Source organism: Anolis carolinensis, chromosome 5 (genome assembly GCF_035594765.1).
Source record: "Anolis carolinensis isolate JA03-04 chromosome 5, rAnoCar3.1.pri, whole genome shotgun sequence".
In the NCBI taxonomy this organism is placed as follows: Eukaryota; Metazoa; Chordata; class Lepidosauria; order Squamata; family Dactyloidae; genus Anolis; species Anolis carolinensis.
The window spans coordinates 91,863,234-91,884,817 of NC_085845.1; the positions used below are offsets into that span (position 1 = coordinate 91,863,234).

Consider the following 21,584-nt stretch of genomic DNA (forward strand, 5'->3'; position numbering starts at 1 on the left):
CCCCCCCCTCCCGACAAAAACGATAATTTGTGGAACGATGATTGTGAAATTCTGCTCTAGACCTTGTCCCTTTTTATCTGAAATGAACCAAAGCATTTAAACAACACCGTAAGTACCTCGGTTTATTTATTATAAAACAGAATTGAGAGGCAATCTCATTCTAGAGATAATGTTCTAATTTATTTACTCTGAAATAAATATGTATTTTAAAAACCAATCATGATCAGAAATGACTTTCAAAACAGAGTGTAAAGGAGCACAAAAAGCATTTCACAAGAAAACGCCCCAAGGTCCTGTAAATTTCCATGTGATGCCTGAGCCTAGGAACAAATTAGATGAAGACCAAAGCTAAACGGTTTTGGCTGTTTAGAAGTCTCTAATACACATATCAAATAGAAAGGACTTTTTGTGTGAGAGAATTGGCCATCTGCAAGGACGTTGCCCAGGGGACACCCAGATGTTTTTTTTATGTTTTTATCATCCTTGTGAGAGGCTTCTCTCATGTCCCTGCATGAGGAGCTGGAGCTGACAGAGGGAGCCCATCTGCATTCTCCCCAGATTCAAACCGGCAACTTTTAGGTCAGCAACCCAACCTTCAAGTCAGCAGTCCTGCCGGCACAAGGATTTAACCCACTGTGCCACTAGAGGCTCCTACAAAAGATGATTAAAGCCAAATATAGAATCACAAACATTATCCATCACTATATGGACCCAAAGTATTCCCTCAAAAAGTAAAAAATAAGATAGATCATACAAATGTTGTTCCAAATGACTAACACTAATCTATGAAAAGCGACGACTCCTTTTCTTCTTCCACCTCAAGCTATCTGCCAATGTAAAAATGTAAAAATGATCCATGCAAGTGTTATGGCAATGAGGCTGTCAGGGATAGCTGGTAGGCAGGCACATTCATGGTAATTCTCTTTTATTTCCATCTGCCCTCTATGATTCTCACCTTGCTTTGCTTTCTGTCCAAGTAGAACTGATGTTGACTAATGGCCATAGCCCAGATGGATTTTATCAAGGCGGGACAGGCATACCACGTGTGCACAGCAATGCCACTGTGTCCAAATGTCCTTCTGGTCACAGATGCCCTAGAAGATCCAGGAGAGAAGAAACATTTAGCTTTTACTGTGACAAAAATGAAGCTCTTTCTCCCCACTATTTAACCTTTTAATTTCACATAAAACATGGTAAGGGAAAAATAATCACAATCACAAAATTGAACTGAGGCAATCATAAAACTGAACTGAGGCACCTCCTAGATCATAGCTCCAGCATCATTACAGTATATTGTAATCTATCAAAAGTTATTAAAGGCTAATTTTCAAAGAAGTAGCTGTGTTATTTTTTGCAACACAAAAAAAAGGAAAGAAGGAAGTAAACGGAAGGGGAAAAAAACCAAAACAAATGTGGCAGCACTATTGAGATTAACTGGTCTTTGCTAGGAGTGTGCGAAATGACAAAAATCCATTCTGGTTTTTTTTCTCCAAATTTTGGGTCCCCTCCCCCATTCTGTTTTCAGGAAGATTCTTCCCGAAAGGAAAATAAAACTTCAGATCCCAATTATGAATCCAAACGGCCCTTCTCCTTATCTACCAGAATCTTCCTAAAACAGAACCCGGGGGGGGGGGGGGGATCAGAAATTCCAAACTAAAATAGAATGAAAACAGAATGGATTTCTGCCATTTCGCACACCCCTAATTTTTACTTTTGCATGAGCTTTCGTAGATATAAACCCACTTCTTCAGATGCAGTACTGGGATTGATTTTTTAAAAAAGTCTTGTTGCTCACTGGACTAAACCTTAATGATAATATTACAGTATTAACAGTGCAGAGCTAAACATAGTTACTTATAACAGGGTCAAGCAAGTACTAAGGGTTAGGGGCTATGTTCACACCCCAAGGAACCATCCTGCCACGCACCCCAACCATGCACACACACAAAATTAAAAATCTTCCCCCAAAATGCCCTGTGGGAAATTTGTGGATAATTTAAGCATGTTTTGGCAGGACTGTGGATAATTTCAGCATTTTCATTTTGCAAACCAGGAGAGGCACTTTTTTAACAATAGAAAGTAATCTGTCTTTATGTTTTAAATAAGGCCTCCTCTTGGCCTTAAATCACTCAGACTTCTCCTTCCCTAAAAACCCAAATTATATCCAACCCTCTAAAATACATTTTGGCACATGTTTACAATGTGTGTGTTTCTAAAAAAACTAATCCTATGGGCCACAGAATGACTTTGGGGCTGTATACATTCCATAGGGTACATTTTCCCCATCTGTGACTCAAACACACATCTTGGTGTGTTAAACCGAATGCACACTAAGTAAAAGAAAGACAAGCACAGAGTCAGACCACAGCATTTTGTTCAAGTCAGAGCAGAAACTGTACCCACCCACCCTTCATGTCAGGGTCCACTATTCCCAAGGCAAATTTTTGGCATGAGGAAGAAAACCATCAAATAATTTGCTGCCTTTTCATGACCCCAAACATCTGGTACCTTAATTCTTGTGATGTTTACACTAGTCATGAGCAAATGTAGGATCTCACTGCACTCAGTGAGAAAGATGGGAGAAGACAAGGCTGGGGAGCTCTATGATGAGCTGAAGAAAGTGATGTGTAGAAAATACTGAAGCAAATCAACCAATGGACAAGTGTATAATTTATCCCAAATTATTACTTTGTCTACAACTGAGAAAAGTTCAAGTACTCAAAGAGGAAAAATGCAGATGGCTAAATGAAGCTTAAACCAAACCAGACATGACAATAAGGAAGGTAGATTTTTTTTAAAAAAAATCCAGCAATAAAAATTAAACCCAATCAATAAAAATTAAACCCAGTTGTCATGTTTCCATAGTAGCATGACAACTGTTGCATTTTGGATAGTGTAAGTATTTTTTCTGACCTCCTATATACTAAGTGTGCCATACGAGTTATGAGCCATTAAACAACTTGGAACGAACACTTTCCTGAACCAAATGGTATATTAAGATGAAGAACATGTTCACTGTTTTAAAAAAAATCTGAAAGGTAAAGTAGAGGTTACAGGAAGGGTGTATAAGGCAGGAAAGTTGAAGAACCAGACAGTGTGAAACGAGGTATTCAGGAGCCAGACATATTGGCAAGAAAATCCGAACAATACGGTATTTCTGTTTCTAACTGCCAAGGTATACTGTTCTCATATTAAACATAGCACTACAAACACATTCCCTTCCCTGCTGCGCAAGATGGATGGCATACAAATATTTGCTGCAACAATGTACTAAAAGCTATTAGACTTTGGTCGCACCCCCTAACATAAAACTTATGAGACTCTCAATGCAAATTATGTGAAGGCAGCACTTTTACTCTCTAGCATCAACAATATCAGTGCTCCAGTTATGTGCTGTCCACATGGGCATGCAAAGGATCAAAACCTTTACATGTCAGCAGTGTGATCTGTCATATAAAGATAATAGAGTAATTAGATGACAAGTCTGTCCATCAATAGCCATGATAGCTAACTGGCATTTCCGATTTCAGAGGCAGCAAAATTCTGTTTACCAAATTCTGAGATCAACAACAGGAAGCCATGTGCTGTTTTTTCTGAACTTGCTGTGACATTTTGGCTTACAAAAATAAGAGGTTGGGACATACTAGACTTCCACTGGCTGAACAGTGGATTCCCAAGGACTCAAGAGAGACAATAACCCTTTCCTTTTGCAGCCTTCTGCCCCTGCCTCCTACTACCAAAAAAAAAAAAAAAAGGGAGGAAAAGAAAAGAACAAACTCTGCTCCAGAGATCTGGGAAACTCTCTGGATCCAGTTTTAATAACAACAACAACAACAACAACAACTTTATTTATAACCCACCTCCATCTCCCCGAAGGGACTCAGAACGATTCACTTGGGGACCAAGACCAGAAGTCAAAACAGATGAAATTTAATAACACAACCACAATATAATTAAAACAGTTAAGCAATAAACTGGGGCTATTAAAATTACAAGGGAGGGGCAGGCATGTGCAAGTTTTCATGCATCTATGAGGGCTGGGGAAGGAAGAAAAGTCTCCATATTGTTCTTCCATGACACCAGCATGCTAAATATGAAATCATGTTCTGTTGCTGAACTAGGCACGTCTGTGATACAGCAAAGCAATTTGGAATGAACTAATATGGGCGAATATCATGTATTTCTGCTACCTCTACTATTGACACTGCTTTCTGGGGATACCTTCACTAGCACCACCTGCTTCCCTTATGCCCTACATTATGAACACTTCAGGAAGAGCTGTATCTATATGACACCTTGAACTCCTGCAGCACCACCAATGTTCTTACACTCACAGCAGAGAGGGCTTTTCTTATCCTCAACCCTATCCCATTAGCTAATCCTAACATGCCACTTTTCTTGGATGTCCCCCCCATAGGTTACCTCCTAATGAGAAAATGTGTGATTTTTAATGTGTTGTCAAAGGCTTTCATGGCCAGGATCACAGGGTTGTTGTATGTTTTCCAGGCTGTATGGCCATGTTCATGTGATTTTTATTTTCCAATGCCTTGGAGAACATTCTGCTCTGCACATACCGAACTAGGCATATGTCTGGTTTAGATGTGGAGAGGAGACTTGAGCCCCAGATGTTTTAGGGACATTTCAAAGATAATCAAAAGAATTTTCATTAGGTTCCCTCTATTTTCCTCAGATTATATAGTTGTGCTTTGAAAAATGGGTTGTTGATGAATACATTGGCACAAAAGTTAGTCAGGTTTGTTGCTGTTGCAGTTATTGTATGCCTTTCTAAAATTTCCCAACTTATGGTGACCCCAAGGTTATCATTGTTAGATGAACTGGTTATTATCAGTGTCTTTTGTTTATCTCTATGAATACATGAATGTATGATGAAAATACTTTCAAAAGCAAGCTTGAGACTTTTTGTATGGCTGCTACCACTGTCATCCCTTTTCACTGAACAATTAATCTTAGGACACCAACCTGTTTGGCAACTAGCCTAGAATCTTAAATATGTTCCCTCTGGATCCAAGTTTCCAAGCTGACAAAACATGTGTAAGTATTTAAAAAGTTGTTAAACATGAAATATATTACTATACAGCTTAGTTAATATACAAGAAAGTGCTATTTTGTATTGTTAAAAAGAAATAAAAATGTTGTAATTCCATAGAATGAAGTGGACTGTGAGAAGAGAAATGGGAATGTACTCAATAAAGTAGATCAGCTTGCCAAATATTCTGTAGTATAGGGCTCTGGCTACTAGCATAGTGTAACAATCTAGGGCTGACTTTTCACAGTTTTAGTGTCCTCTAGACATATCATACTGTAACTCTCAGCATTTCCAGTCAGCATTGCCACAGTAGCTATGGATGATGGGAGTTGCAGTCTAAGACATCTGGAGGACACCAACTTGGCAAAGGCTAATCTGGCATTTCTTGCTTCATGTGAAGAACATGCCTAAACTAATCCCTATCCTATGTTTGTTGAATGTGCTCACACCTCAAAATCCTGGGAATTGTTTTCTGATCCCATGACTGAACTGCCTATGTTCAATGGCATGTTCCCACTTTCAGGGAAATAGAAAGTATTACTAGCCAAATGAGTATAAGGAATGCAAACAATCCTCCTGCTTGTATAAAATTAAACTCAAAAGTTTTTGTGAACAGAGATGTGAGACATCAATATGATTCATCACAATTCTCCTTCGACTTACTGTATTCAGCTCATTGAATGTGGTCCAGCCAATGGTCACCAGAGACTAATATTGGTGGACATACCTTAAATTCCTAACATAGGCATGTTGTGGTGAAAGGAATTTTGCTGTGCCCAGATACGATATCTAGCTATTTCCAGGTCTTCAAATCTCAGTCAACCACTTCAGGGTGAACCATAAGTAATGTATTATTACACTGCACTGATGCTCCTAAAAGTATGTCACTGACGATACATATATGACAATCTTTAAACATTTTATGGGAAAGGGACACAAGAGATATCCTCTTCCATCAGGATAGCTAGACTAACTGCAATATATTATTCAAATTAAACAGATTTGCCATTGTGAAATTCATTCACAATTCATAAAGATAATAAAATCACTACAATCCCAACAATGGTAAGTACTCTACCTAGTTTCAGAAACACCAAACATTACCTAAATAATTTTAAAGCCTTTTTAAAAATATGACATCCCGAGGAAGTCAAATTCTGAATCCAGTGTCACATTTTGCACTGTTTCTGGGATTCAATGAAACCAATGCTAGATTTCTGCTGATCTAAAGTTTCTGATCTCTGTAGACCTCATGAGGCAATTTCATGAGGATACAGCTGACAACTACAAGTAATACTATCGCTAGAGGACCAACTAGACTCAAACCAGAATATCCTTAGTGTACCTGTAAATCAGAAACAACTCGAAGGCACAGAATAAAAATTACACAGTGTTTTCTAAGAAGAAATGGAGTGGCATTTATGTTAAAGGATACAATGCAAAGTCTTACCAAATCATGTCAATATGACTTCACAGAAAACTATCAATATAACCTTAATCCAAGTTATGTTCCAACTACAGAGCAAGAAGAAAAACAAAAAAAACAAAAGGTTCTGTGCTGGAGTCCAGGGGGAAATCGATTACACACCAAAACAGGACATTTTGTCAATCATAAGTGACTGGAATGCAAAAACAGGAAACAAAGTAGAATAAAAGATAGTAGGAAAAATTGGCCAAGGGATCAAGAAATGAAGTAAAAGACTGACTGACCATGTTTGCAAGGCCAACAGCTTATTAATCAGAAACACATTATTTAAGCAACCCAGGAAGCAACTGTACACATGGACATCACCTGATTGCTAATATAGATTTTAAAAGACTACATCATTGGAAGGTATAAGACAGAAAAGCTGCGTTATCTCTGCAAAAACAAGACCAGAAGCAATTGGTGGCACAGACCATGAACTGCTGATATCAAAAAATTAGAGTAAAGCTAAAAAAAGAAAACTAAACCAATCATTGTGCCAAAATACAACCTGAAGAACATCCCCACAGAATTTAAAGATAATGTCAAAAATAATTTGCACTATTGAGCATAACTGACTGGGAGTCAGAGGAACTGTTGACCGAAACCAGGGATGTTGCCAAGGAGGAATGTTGAACATTCAGCAAAGGACAAGAGAGATCCTCTCACTTCTGCAGGAGTCTACTGTATACCATGCAGCTATGGACAAGTCTACATAGGGACCACCAAATGCAGTTTCCAAACACAAATCAAAGAATATGAAAGGCACTGCAGACTAATTCATCCAGAGAAGTCAACCATAGCAGAGCACTTAATGAACCAACCTGGGCACAGTATATTATTTGAGAACACAGAAATGCTGGACCACTCTAACAACTATCATGTAAGACTATGCAGAGAAGCCATTGAAATCCACAATCATGTGGACAATTTCAACAGAAATGAGGAAACAATGAAAATGAACAAAATCTGGCTGCCAGTATTTTAAAAAACCCTCTAAAATTAAGACAATAAATAAAGAATGGCACTCTGAAAACTGGGGAATTCCAGACATGAAACAATCATGGTCAGCTAACACCTCCCAATAAAAGATTCCCCCAAGCAGGAATTAGCCAAGTCTTGAGCTGCAAGGCCATTAAATGCTAAGCAAGATGATTAATTACAACATTCACACTTGCCTCCAACAGACAAGAGTTCTTTCTCTGGACTTTCCACAGATATAAACCTCCCTTGCTTATATATCTCACAACCTCTGAGGATGCCTGTCATAGATGTGGGTACAATGTTAGGAGAGAATGCTTCTGGAATATGGCTATATAGCCCAGAAAACTTACAGCAACCCAGAAGTAATGTTAGTTCTAACTAAAATCTGTGAACAAATATGAAAAAATGGACAACACATTGGAATTGTTCAATATGCAGTATCTTTACATTCTACAACAAAGACTTTAACTATGGAGTGCCAGCTATCCAAGCTGGGTGCAGGAAAGGGAGAGGCATAAAGGATCACATTGCAAACATACATTGGATAATGGAGACCACCAAAGAATTTCAAAAAAAAAATCTGCCTGTGGTTTATAGATTATAGCAAAGTGTGTAATGTGACTCACTAGAAAACACAGTAATACTTGGTAAGGCAAAAAGCAGTCGGAAAAGGGGAAGATCATATTCTAGATGGATACTCAGTCAAGGAAGCCAAGGTCCTGAATATGCAGGGCTTGAGAAGGGCTGTTAGTGATAGGGTGAGTTGGAGGTTTCCATTCAACAACAATGGTTTAATTCTCAAAGTCTTATTATTGAAAGGTGATCCTCCATTTTGTTCCCAGTAATTTATATAAAGCAGACAGCTGCAGTGATATCATTCATTTTTAAGCCAAATTACAAAGTTAGGCATAAGCCTAACTGAAACAGCAGTGCTCTTTCATTTTTCAAAATTATTCAATATGGTCTGTATAGAAAAATGAACCATGAAATGGTGGCCAAAATTAATATTTTGAAGTAGAAGCTTAGCCACAACGTAAATAATATAGTGTACTTATATTGAATTGCAACTATAACTTTTCATGTTCTAAGTACCCAATTCTTGTGGAAACACTGAAAGCCCGAATCTTGGCAATATTTAACAAACACAAAAGAAATTGTAGTTGATGACGATCATCGAGGAAATTGTTGGTAACACAGAGCACCACATAAATGACCTCTCCCTGAGGAAAAGGGCACTGTATCATTGGTTCTGATGAACATATGCATGACTTGCAAATGGGAGAGGGAGGAAGGAAACACAAAATTCATGTAGAGACAGAACTAAACCCACTGCGATCCAATTATGCTGTGAACTATTAACTGCAGCATTTCCGGAGTACAGTTTTCAACTCCCAAGACCTCAGGGGAGGAAATTGGATGCGCATGAACAAAACTGTACAAAATATTTGTGTTTTGCAGATAGTATTCTGGACTGGGAAAATACATTGTAGCAATTTGCTGTAAACTACAATGTCCAGTTAGTCATTATAGCAGAAATTCCATTTATAGTTTTATTCTACCCTACAATTATGCTTGCCGTGTACAGTTGCTTGTGTTGGGCAGAATCAAAGCCAATGGAAAAGGATAAGAATACAAACAGCTACAAATGTAGAGCATGGTAACATAATATATTGAATACCGCATCAAAACAGATGTTGCAGTGTCTTACAGTAACAATATGGAACAAGGCCACATGATTGTACTCTGAATATTTCCCTGCCAAATTATTCTATAAGCAATAAAGAGAACACAGTGAACAAACAGATTAGTATAGGGTATCACATTCCAATGTACAAAACTGACTTCAGAAGTTACTCTAGAATATTCCCACTCTTTTATCCTCAGGGGAAGCTAATGGCAAATTCTCCAAGAACAAACTTTGCCAAGGAAATCCATGGTAACAACTTGAAGGCACAGAACAAAAGCATTTAGTGAGAAGAGTTCCAGATCTACACTGACCACATAATGTGGAAAGAGAGAAGCAAAGGCAGAAGCAAAGCAAATATGTAGTTGATCACATGTAAATTGCGGGAACTGGGGCAAAACCTCAGCAGTGTTTACATGCACTGGAGAGTTTGACTTCAACCCGGTTTCAGCATCCACTACTTCACTGCTGTGGAGGATTCTGGTTTTTCCCCAGTTTCCTCTGATCTGATCAACGTGTGTGGATGGCTGGAGCACTTGTCCCTTCATCAATTTTGCCCTATAATGTACTTTGCATATATGCATGCTGATACACATCATGGGCCCTACAGAATCATAGAATTGGAAAAGATTACAGGGGTCATCCAGTCCAATCCCTTGCCATGCAGGAAAAGCACAATCAAAGCACCCCTGATACATGGCCAACCTATTTTTCTTAGTTGAACATCACATTTTTGAAATGCCTTTAGTCCATGTGAAGTGGTCAGTGCAGATGAACTTTAAGGCTCCCAGAAATGTCCTTTGCCCATAGCGACAGAACATCACAAGAAACCTATCAATGCTTAACTTCCCCAAGACTGCATTCTCAAAACAGATTTCCTTAGGAGCTAAATGGTGCTTACAGGGCAGACAAGAGGACCAAACTACAGGCACATTTCATTCTTACCATCATACAGGGTGTCTGTAAAGTCTTTTTATCATTGGTATATTTGGTAGCAATTTGTATCATTGATACACATGGTAAAGAGACTTTATAGACACCCCATATATCATACTTCTGAGTAGAAATGAACGGAGTTGATATGCTTGCTGACTTTTGGAGCAGAGACACTTAATACAAAGCACACTTTATGAATCTCACTGTGTGATCTGTCTGTCTAGCTTGAAACTTCACTCAGTGCCTTATTTACTGCAATCAGAGAGCAGTGAAGGCATTCAGTATTCTCTGAAAAAAATGTTTAACCACCCCTCCCTCCCTGATGCAAAAACATCTGATCCCCGTTTGGGCTGCATTTTCTTGGGAAACATACTCCTAGACATATACAATTGTCTTACCTGCGTGGGTCATGGACTTCCACGGAAAACTTCTTCTCCCTGAAGTACAGATTTTCCAGCTGCCTCCATTGGAAGATCTGAAGAGGGAAGAATAAGAAGAAAAACCCCAAGGGCTTGAGAAAGAGGCAGTGTTCAGGGAGGGCGGCTTTCCTTTCTTTACTCCTTTTCTCCAACTCTCAGGAAAAGCTCCACAGTTGCCTGCCCGGCCCCTTTCTGCCCACACTGAGGAGCCAAAGAGGTCCTGGCCACGAAGTCCCTTCCCTTTGTTCCTCCTTGCCTTCGCAGCTCCTTTCCTCTCCCTCCCCCTTTGAATATGAGAGCAGAAAAGGAAGCGGAGGCTGGGCTGCCAGAAAGGCTCTACTGAACTGCCCTGTTCGCCTCTGTTCCTCCTACAGTCAGACTCCCTTTCCCACCCACTTTTGAGGTGCATCTGCATTGTAGAATGACACAGCTTGGACCCAAGGCTATAGAAATCTGGGATTTGTAGCTTTACAAGGACTTTAGCCTTCTCTGCCAAAGAGTGCCGGCACCTCACTCAACTGCAACTCCCAAGTATTGCATAGCCTTGAGCCCTGGCAGTTCCAGTAGTGTCAAATTGCAAACTCAGCAGAGTCAGATCTGGATCAAACTTGGCTGGGGCACCAGGAGGGAATGCCAGGTCTTAAACTTTTCCCACTTGCAACTCCTTTCCACCCGAGACCTTTTCACATGGCTCCGGGCATGTGAAATAGGTATAAAAATCAAACATTGAATTACAGTAGAGTCTCACTTATCCAACACTCACTTATCCAACGTTCTGGATTATCCAACGCATTTTTGTAGTCAATGTTTTCAATAGATCATGATATTTTGGTGCTAAATTCGTAAATATAGTAATTACAACATAACATTACTGCGTATTGAACTACCTTTTCTATCAAATTTGTTGTATAACGTGATGTTTTGGTGCTTAATTTGTAAAATAATAACCTAATTTGATGTTCAATAGGCTTTTCCTTAATCTCTCCTTATTATCCAACATATTCGCTTATCCAACGTTCTGCCGGCCCGTTTACGTTGGATAAGTGAGACTCTACTGTATAACAAATTCAGCATTTGCAAGGCTTGCTAAACAGGCTGATTTTTTTCTTTTTATGAAGTACTGCTGAAGCATCTCCTGCAAACGCGGCACAACAGATTTGTGTAAATGTCTAAAACAACCAGTAGGTGATGTTCAGAATGTTTTTTTTGGGGGGGGGAGCAGGAGGGACGAACCTCAATGTAGAGTTATGGTGACCCCATTTGGGGTCTGTATCCACAGTTTAAGAAGCAGTGCTCTATGCCACTGCTTCTTATACTGTCGTTCCACAACCCCTTGGCTCAATGTTGGGCTCCCCCGAAAATTGGCTGCAGTAAATGTTTTCTGATCGCCATCTAGTGGCTGTTTTAGACATTTACATGCATCTGTCGTACAGTGTTTATGGTAGATTCTGCAGAAAATTCTTCAGCTGGACTTCATAAAAAAGAAAAGCAGCCTGTTTAGCAAGCTATGCAAATGCTGATTTGTTATCAGTAAATATTTGATTTTTTATATTTATTATGTACTAGCTGTGCCCAGCGTTGCTGTGGCATTTTCTGGAGGTGTTGGTGAGAAATTGTTGAGGTAGTGGTGGTATTGAATGTCTGTTGTATGGTAGTCTTTATGTTTAGTATGCACACTGAAGTGGATTATATGGCAGTGTGGAGTCAAGATAATCCAGTTCAAAGCAGATAATATAATATTCTAAATGGGTTATATAGCTGTGTGGAAGGGCCTTGAGTCTACACTGCCATATAATCCAGTTAAAATCTGATAATCTGTGAAAGAGGCCTAAGTGAGGCCTAAATGGGCCTGTCCCCTGGGCTTAGTAGGTTGCTAGGAGACCAAGTGGGTGGAGCTTAGCCTTCTAACTGGCAGCAATTGGATAAAAACGATTATTCCTCTCCCTGTAATTAGGACTTTATTTTTCTTTTCTTTTTGTTGTATCAACCTAGAGCCATGAATGATGGGTTGTGTTGTCAAATTTTGAGGTTGGGGGGCCTGTAGTTTTGTTGTTTTGTCCACTGCCCTGATGCCATCACTCTTTTATATATATAGATAGATAAAGTGTTCCCTCACTACTTCGCGGTTCACTTTTAGCGGATTCGCTGTTTCACGGTTTTTCAATAAACTCTAAAAGACTATTATAAATCATAAAAAATGACAATTTACAGCCTATGGAAGGGAGGAAGGAGAAGCCGAAAGGAGAGAAAAAGAGCCCAAGCGGCAACAGGAGAAGGAGGCAATTTATCAACACACAATTGGTTGATAAAGACTTAAAATAGTGTATAACTACTAAAATAATGTATAAATATATAACATCCCTACTTTGTTGATTTTCACTTATTGCAGGTGGTCCTGGAACGTAACCTCCGCGATAAGTGAGGGAACACTATACCTATATACCCTGTTCTTTCTGGCTGAACAGGGTCACGAGAGAAAAAGGTTTAAAAGCCCAGCTCTATGTAATATTTTCAAAGAAGTCAATGTAAATCATCACCTCTGAGTATTCCTTTCTGAAGAAATTCCCATGAAATTTGTGGAGCCATCATTGGTAACTCCAGGTGATTCAAAGGCAAATGACACACTATCTGGAAAACTGCCTGATTCTGACCCTGATCTAAGTCTTTTGTCTTTACCTTTGTATTACCACTTTCTTTCTTCTCTCTTTCTTAATTGCTTGTTATTATCAGTTATCTCCAGCCTCTGATCTTTCCTCTATCACAGTATAAACTGAAGTGGGGGGATGTACTTGATATTTACAGGATCCAGCTTTTATTTTGATATAACCCCCCCTTCAATTAGTCCAACCAGAAACAGGTCTATACTGTAGAAAGCAATTTGGCACCACTTTAATGTCCATAACTCAAGGCTATGGAAACCTGGAATTTGTAGTTTTACAAGGACTTTAGATTTCTCTGCAATAGGGTACTGGTGCCTCATAAAACTATAACTTCCAGGATTCCACAGCATCAAGTCAGATGTTAAAGTGGCTCAAACTGCATAAATTCAACAGTAGAGATGAAGCCTCTGACTCTTGCTTCTGGAAAAGAAATGCATGTTTTATAAAGAAATCAGGAACAAATCCAAGCAATTCAGAATGCTGGACAGCAGAGTTTTGGACTCTCTTCAGACACTGATCTATATGCTGACAGTAATATTCCTATGATGGAGAAACAGGACTATGCTCTACCTTTCCAGCCCACATCTGTAGTGATTTATAATTTCAACTTCCAATCTTCAAAAACATAAATAGAACTATAGGAAGGTATTACTGCACTTTTGTCCTGCTTGTGGAACATTTGGTTGACACTGTGGGAGAAAAGCAGGATGGATTCCATTAGACCTTTGGTCTGATTCATCAGGGTTCTTCCTGCATTGTAATATCTTCCATAGATCATTTATTTATGAAATTTATATCTGACTTTCTACTAACAAGTGAGCCAAAATACTCTAGACTCATCTGATAGTGGAAGCTAAGCAGAGTCAGTCTTGGTTAGTACTTGATGGAAAACAGCCAACGAATCCCAGGCGCTTTAGAGGATATTTCAAAGGAAACAACTGTCAAGACCACCTCTGAGTATTCTTTGTCAAAAGAAAATCCTATGAAAGTCATGTGGCTACTCCAAGCAACCACACTGCAAGAGTTACCTGCCAAATTTCAGAATAACTAAGCAAAGATTGTAAAAAGTTACTGCTAGAATTGAAACCCTACTCTAGGAAACAATCACATCGAGATAAGGATCATCTTCAAAGGCAACATTTTTAAAGAGAAGAAACCTAGATAAGCATTTGGAATGCAGATTCCTAAGCGGGTTTAGCCAAAACTTGCCAAAGAAACAAGACTATGGAACTAGGCCTGATTTGCAAGTCCCCCCCCCCCCCTGTTCTGGACTATTTAACCCTTTGATAATGAGTGACAAATGGAAGAAACAACTTGATGGAATTTTACATCTGTAAGCAGAATGAATGCAGACAACTAGCAGTGGATTGTGACTAATCAGATGATTGTCAGCCTTTTGTCCCTGTTCCTGCAGTTCAATCAGGAATAAACAAAGGAATAATCAAGACTCCCTTATAATGACTTTTAAGATATGATAGCAGGCTATAGAACTCTCTCCCACAAGAGGCTAGACCCACTGCAACTGATTTTCTGCCAGCAGACAAAGATATTTTAAGTTAGTCTGGCTTCTGGCTATCAACAGGATGCTGTTGAAGAGTATGGTAAGGGTTGTTGTGTGTTTTCCAGGCTGTATGGCCATGTTCCAGAAGCATTCTCTCCTGATGTTTCACCCACATCTATGGCAGGCATCCTCAGAGGTTGTGAGGTATATACATCAGGAGAGAATGCTTCTGGAACATGGCCATACAGCCCAGAAGACACACAACAACCCTGTGATTCCGGCCATGAAAACCTTCGACAACACAGAGTATGGTAAGTTGTATTTCTGCGTATGTACACTATACTTTTATTTTCATAGTTATGTTTTGAATGTTTTTTTCAGCATGTTTTAAGGTACTGCTCTTTTAAATAAGATCATTTATTTGATTATTTAAACTTGTAAAATCGTTGTAACTTAGATCTGTTTTGACCTAATCTGTGAGCTTCTGTGGGTCCCATGTAGGAAAAAACATGGGATGTTAAATACATTAGGAAGATGAGACACATCAGGAAGCCAAAAATGGATGTACTACAGCAGGAGTCCTCAAACTTTCTAAACAGAGGGCTGCTTCACAGTCCCTCAGATTGTTGGAGGGCCGGACTATAGTTTGAAAAAAACACAAACAAATTCCTATGCACACTGCATGCATTTTGTTTGTATTGCATGAAAGAACAATACAATGAGGAATAATTTTAACCAATAAAATGTACCAGTATTGCAATGGGAAGTACGGGCCTGCTTTTGGCTGATGAGATAGTCAAGTTAATGAGGATTATTATTGTCGTGTGCCTTCAAGTCGTTTCAGACTTAGGATGACCTTAAGTCTAAAGATGATGGCGTGGGCTGTGTAAAATGACCTTGGAGAGCCACATCCAGTCCATGGGCCTTAGTTTGGGGACCTCTGTTTTTTCCTGTCACCCCAGGCCTGGCCCTCCTCCCTCTTGTGTGACAGCAGTTTTACTTCCTTGGCCTAATGTGCACTTCCATCCCATCTCTCTCCCTCCCCCTCCCACCCCTCCTCTCTTTCAGGGCTACAATGAGAGCTGTTATCTGGATTCACCTATCTATCCAGATCAATGCTATGCCCATGAAACCTATTTTTAGGGGATGAGCTTCAACAGAGAGAAATACTTTCCTACCTTCACAAGACTCAATGTCTAACGTACCCCATGAAGTGGATTTGGAGGGGAACGTTTTCTTGGAATGCATTGTTAACTTGTGGAATTTACGTGCAGAAGATATGGTGATGACCACCAACATAGATGGATTAGAAAACTGCAGGGAGGGTATATCATCAAGAGCACTATTAGCCATATTAGCTAACAGTTTAATGTACAGCTTCATGGACAGAGATAGTATACCAGGAACAATCAATTGCTTTTGTAGGGGGAGCTGTTAATGATTTCCATATGGGTTCTTGATGCTAGAAATAGCATGTAGGACTCACCAAGTGTTCTCCAACAATACAATTATGCTGCTGAATTGCAAGCCCTAATCGTCTTTTCAATCACTCCTCCCTAGAAGCTAATGTGTATACTTTTAGTTATTGCAAATTGTGGTAACCAATTTGATCCAAACTCTGACACGGATGGTACCAGTTATATGGAGACTAACCTAGGCCCACAAATCCAAATTGATTACATTTGCTCCTTGAAAAAGCAGGAAAGCATGGGGTCATATTTTCCACATTTCATCAAAATGAGAGAGAGACTATGGAAACTTTTGTCAGGTTTTCTACCTGGATTTCTGGATCTTTTGCCATTGATTAATCTTGGAGGCCTTTGGAAAAATGCCATATCCCTTTATCCGAAGATGACATTCTTCAGAATTTTTGCTTCCTCAATTTAAAAAGATATATAGGCATTAGGCACAAATCTAATGAGATTGTTGCCTCCATCAATATAGGACATGTTAGATTGTATCATCTAATAGATTTAGATCATAGGCAACCTTCAGGTTACACAATGAGTTACAAATGTCATCTTGTTTTGTACTATGCAAATTGCCAAGATGAGAGGAGAGGTGTAATAAGAAAGATAACGGCAATCTGTCCTTGTTCTACTGCAGAGACACAGGAATTCAAAACATGCCAGATGTTTGCACTGAGAAAGTTTCCAATTCCTGTGTGTAAAAGCGGGGACTGGAGAAGCAGAAGTGAGAGAACAGAACAGAAGTCAGCATAGCACTTTGTGACCTCCTGGCAGGCAAAATTCCCTTCTTCCAGATAAAACTCCAGATGCTTGGAATAGTTGCTAAGGACCCATCTCAATTTCAACACAACAAAAGCTGCTATGCGACCCTAGTGCTCTGCAGTCGCCCACATGGTACTGCTAAAGCTGGTGGGGAAACAAAAAAAATCCCTATTGAGTGCTAAACTATCATTAAAAGGCTCCCCCACAGCCGGCCCCATCACCACTTGGTGGGATGAGAGACCGAAACAGAGGTAGCATGGTTCAAGGAAAGCATTTCTCTATAATTAAGGTAACCATCAAACAGAAACAATGTATACAACATTTGAAACAAACTAGATAATGGTTGTGAGTGTTCATGTACAGTGTTCCTTCATTACTTTGTGGTTCACTTTTCGCGGATTCGCTGTTTCACGGTTTTTCAATAAATTCTAAAAGACTATTATAAATCATAAAAAATTACAATTACAGCCTAAGGAAGGGAGGACGAAGAAGCCAAAGGGAGAGAAAAGGAGCCCAAGTGGCAACAGGAGGAGAAGGAGGCAATTTATCAACACACGATTGGTTGATAAAGACTTAAAATAGTGTATAACTACTAAAATAATGTATAAATATTAAAATAAATATAGTGTCCCTACTTCATGGATTTTCACTTATTGTGGGTGGTCCTGGAATCTAACCCCAGTGATAACTGAGGGAATACTGTATTGGGAAAGCTTGCCTTTTGGCAAAATAATGATTTTCAACTATAAGTCCCAGTCAACATTTTAAACTCTAAGTCCTACCTCCCCCCCCTCAACTTTTCCCCCATGCTTAAGGTAAAGGTTTTCCCCTGACATTAAGTCTAGTCGTGTCCGACTCTGGAGGTTGGTGTTGTTCGTAGACACCTCCAAGGTCATGTGGCCAACATGACTGCATGGGCCGCAGTTGCCTTCTTGCCGGAGCGGTACCTATTGTTTTACTCACATTTGAATGTTTTCGAACTGCTAGGTTGGCAGAAGCTGGGACTAACAGAGGGAGCTCACCACGCTCCCTGGATTCAAATCGCCAGTTTTTTGGTCAGCAAGTTCAGCAGCACAGTGGTTTAATCCACTGTGCCACCGAGGGCTCCCCAAGCTTGTGCTACCAAGGGCTCCCCAAGATTTCAAATATATGTTTTGGAGAACTTGATAGCTTATAAGCTGTTACTGTTATATGACATTTAGTTAAGGAAGAAAAACACCTTTAAAAGCAATTTTAACTCGCCATAACCCATGTTTCCTGGCAGTTCAAAGGTAAAAAAGGAACGCTCATATTGAACAGTGGACCAGCAAAGAGCACCTTCTGTAACCAGAGATTGTAATCTCATGCCATGCCATGTAGAAGGATGTACAGAATTAATTGACAAATAAGTCAGTAGAGAAATAGATCTAGGTCAGGGATGTCCAAACCTTTTAAGCTGGGAGCCAATTCATGATTACTCAGCCTGTTTGGGGGGGGGGGGGGGCAGACTATAGTTTGAATAAACATGAATGCATTCCTAAGCACATTGCATATGTCTTTTGGGGTGAAGGGAAGCAAGAGGCTGTCATCTTTCTCTTTCTCTCCTCCTGAGGAGCCCACTTGGGGCCCTGATCCCCAAGAACGAAGGAATGAAGGAACTAAGAGAGGAAGGAAGCAAGAGAGGGAGGGAGACCTGAGTGGGCTGGTGGAAATTTGAACAGGGGCCGCAATTGCTCCCCGGGCTGGACTTTAGACATGGTATTAAAACAGATATTAGAGTTCTTTGAAATACTGTCTTTCTCCTTCCCAGTCTCTTATTGAGCTGATTCTCGCGTAGTTTCTGAAATCAGGATTAACAATATCGAGTTTTTTGGCTGGAAGGCTGGGATGGTCACATTTATCTGGACTTGATAACATCTATTGCTGAGATCTTTTTCTGTGTGAGATTTAGACCTTTGCATGACTGTGCATTAAAATAACTTGCCCTTCCCTTTTTAACTATTTGAATCTAATCTAATCTAATCATCTTGGTGCTCACCAGAAGGCACAACTCCCTTTATGTAGTCCAACCCATCTAATGCAATCAGAATTCTTGCTGAAGGATAACAGTTCTGCTCAAATGTAGGTGGAGAAGAACAAGTTAGAAGAAGTTGTATTTGTATCAAATTCAAAAGCCAGGTAATGCTTTTCTGGTCTGCAACTTTTTAAAATGGAATTTCAATTGACCACTTAGCCATTGTGCCCCGAAGGCATTATATTATGTTTTGGAAGTAGAATCAGCCATGGTTAGTACAGGGAAGGGAAAATGTTACAGAAAAACAGAGACTCTCAGCAGTGGCAAAAGTCCTATAAATAAATCTTGATAAGAAAACTCTAAGGTAGGATTATAATAAACTGGAGTCTGACTTTAAGATATATAATTATAAAAATGGAGTGTAGCACCCAAAGGAACAACATATCCAGATTTAATGATTTGCTTTGCTATGAAATGCACTTAGGTGATCTGCCACCATGTTCTTTCTCACAACCTGTCTCACCCAGAGGGGCTGCTATTGTGTTGATAAAATGGGAATGCAATGGTATAGAGCAGCCCAATGCTTTTTGAAGGTCAGGAGAAATATTCAAGAGATAAAAACATGCTTCTTAGATGCCTAAGCTCAAAAGTTTATTTTATTTCTGCAGACTCAAAATGAAACTATACAAATTCTACTGATTAGCACATATGAACCTTATTTAGACTGAAATGGGAAAACAAAAAAAATAGAAAAAATACAAGTTTACAAAGTGGTTGATAAAAAATCAGTGTAAAAAGGAAAATTGTCTGCTTCCTTACCAACAGAAATCACCCAAGAACAAAAAAATCATCTACTTTTTTTAGCATAGCAGAACTTACATATTGCCATCTTTTTCATGCATCATAAACTGTTCCTAAAAATCTCCATAGATATTATAATATAGCTCTTTCCCTCCTGAGCTGTCTACCTACTTTACTTTATTACACACAGTTTTCAAATCAATATGCTTAATTTGCCAAATGATTAATAGGGTGTTACTACCATGACCCATGAATGACCATTTAAATCACTTTTTAAATTACTGCCACACATTAATTACTCACAGATTAAAGCAAGCCATTACCTCAATCAACATTGGGCTAAACTGTCAAACACATGGACTTAATTTAGATGTATATGTATGCATGTATTTATTTATGCGTAACTACTTATTGGCTTGATCCAGCAGAACTTGTACTGTATATTTTCAATTACAACATTTCCAAGCTAGTGCAATTTATAGTCAATTAAGGCTTACATAAATTAAGCTCTTCAATCTCTTATCAATGCAAAATTAAACATCAGTCATCTGAAAATTTCATATGATGTAAGATTAAAGGGAGGAGAAATAAAAAAGCCTTTATTTGAGGTTACATGGAAATAATTTGTTAGCTATATGTATCAGAGCAATAGCAGATTCAAACCATCATTAGAGCGGGTGAGATTTTGGATAAATCACTAAGGGAAGATATAATGGTTATTAATAAAACAAACAATCAAATAGAGGATAGTTTTTTTTAGTAAAAAGATTGACAGGGAAGTACTTTGCTTTGAAAACTTTTATGACTGGGGGAAGGAAGTGAGTGTGGATTGGAGAAAAGCAAGAGTTTAAATTATAATTTATTACTGTGCTGTGTATTGTATATATTGTGAAAGTAATTAATAATTTGTTGGTTTTTAAAAAAAATGTAAGCTCCCTAGTAATGCATTGTGATATTCCAGGGGGCCTGACCACATCTCTTTTTCAGAGCCACACAACTGTACTTCTGGTCAAAATGCTGTCAAAGGTAACATTTTCAGGCTCAGGCTGGCCCTTACCTAATGTCCTTTGAAATTGATGGAATGGTTTCACAGGCATGATAGCTGAGGTCACCCAGTGCTCCTTGCTTGTAAAGCTGAAATCCTGTTTGTCTCGTAAAATCAGGTTGAATACAATGTTGGACATGTAACAGATGACCCAGCCAGGAAGTGGTCATTCATGAGTCAGGCAAGGATGTCTCTTTAATCAAGTGTTTTTTCCTTGAGACAAGCTTTCTGGAAGGGTCATAAGCAGAATTTTGGGCAGTGGTTTATCTGATGTGGCCACCTATCCACTGGGAGCTCAGTGTGCGGCTACTCTCCACGATTCTTACTAAGTAATTAAAGAATGGCTAAGGGCTAAACTGTACTATGTACAAAAGTAAGGGAGTGAATCTTCTGATGGTTTTCTTTTTTTTAAATGAATGCAGCTGTGGGGGGTTGTGATTATAGTGCTGACAGGCGGGCAAGGGGGATTTAACCCTTTCCTCAGAACTGTTATCACAATCCCACCACAATCTCCAGATGTTGTTTGCTCCCCGGACACCAAGTCTCCATCAAACCAGTATCTGACCAAGAAATGAACATTATGTGAGGTCTATTCATGAATCTCATGTGTAACTGTGCAGCTTGGCTCTAAGGATGGCTAAGTGATTTTGAAACCAGGCTGTGCATGTTTAAAAGGAAAAGCAAACTACTTAAAAAAAACCCAACATCTACATTCAATGTTTATCCTGGCAACCCTTCTTTCCAAAAAACCTATGAACTCTGACTCACCCTTTTCAAAAAAATCATCAACCTTGATGTTAAAGTTTCTTTTAAACATA

At 39.2% G+C, this 21,584-nt stretch overlaps 1 protein-coding gene across 16 annotated transcripts in view; it reads right to left on the bottom strand.

The window, feature by feature from the left end:
* frmd4a (FERM domain containing 4A) overlaps nt 1–21,584 on the bottom strand; it is a 485,341-nt gene that overhangs the window by 46,053 nt on the left and 417,704 nt on the right. For all 16 annotated transcript variants that reach the window (XM_062983558.1, XM_008111470.3, XM_008111469.3 and 13 more), the window contains 2 exons: nt 10,515–10,591; nt 956–1,094 (listed from right to left, as the gene is read on the bottom strand). In XM_062983558.1, the coding sequence (XP_062839628.1) occupies nt 956–1,094; nt 10,515–10,591 (216 nt within the window). The remainder of the gene's footprint in view (nt 1–955; nt 1,095–10,514; nt 10,592–21,584) is intronic.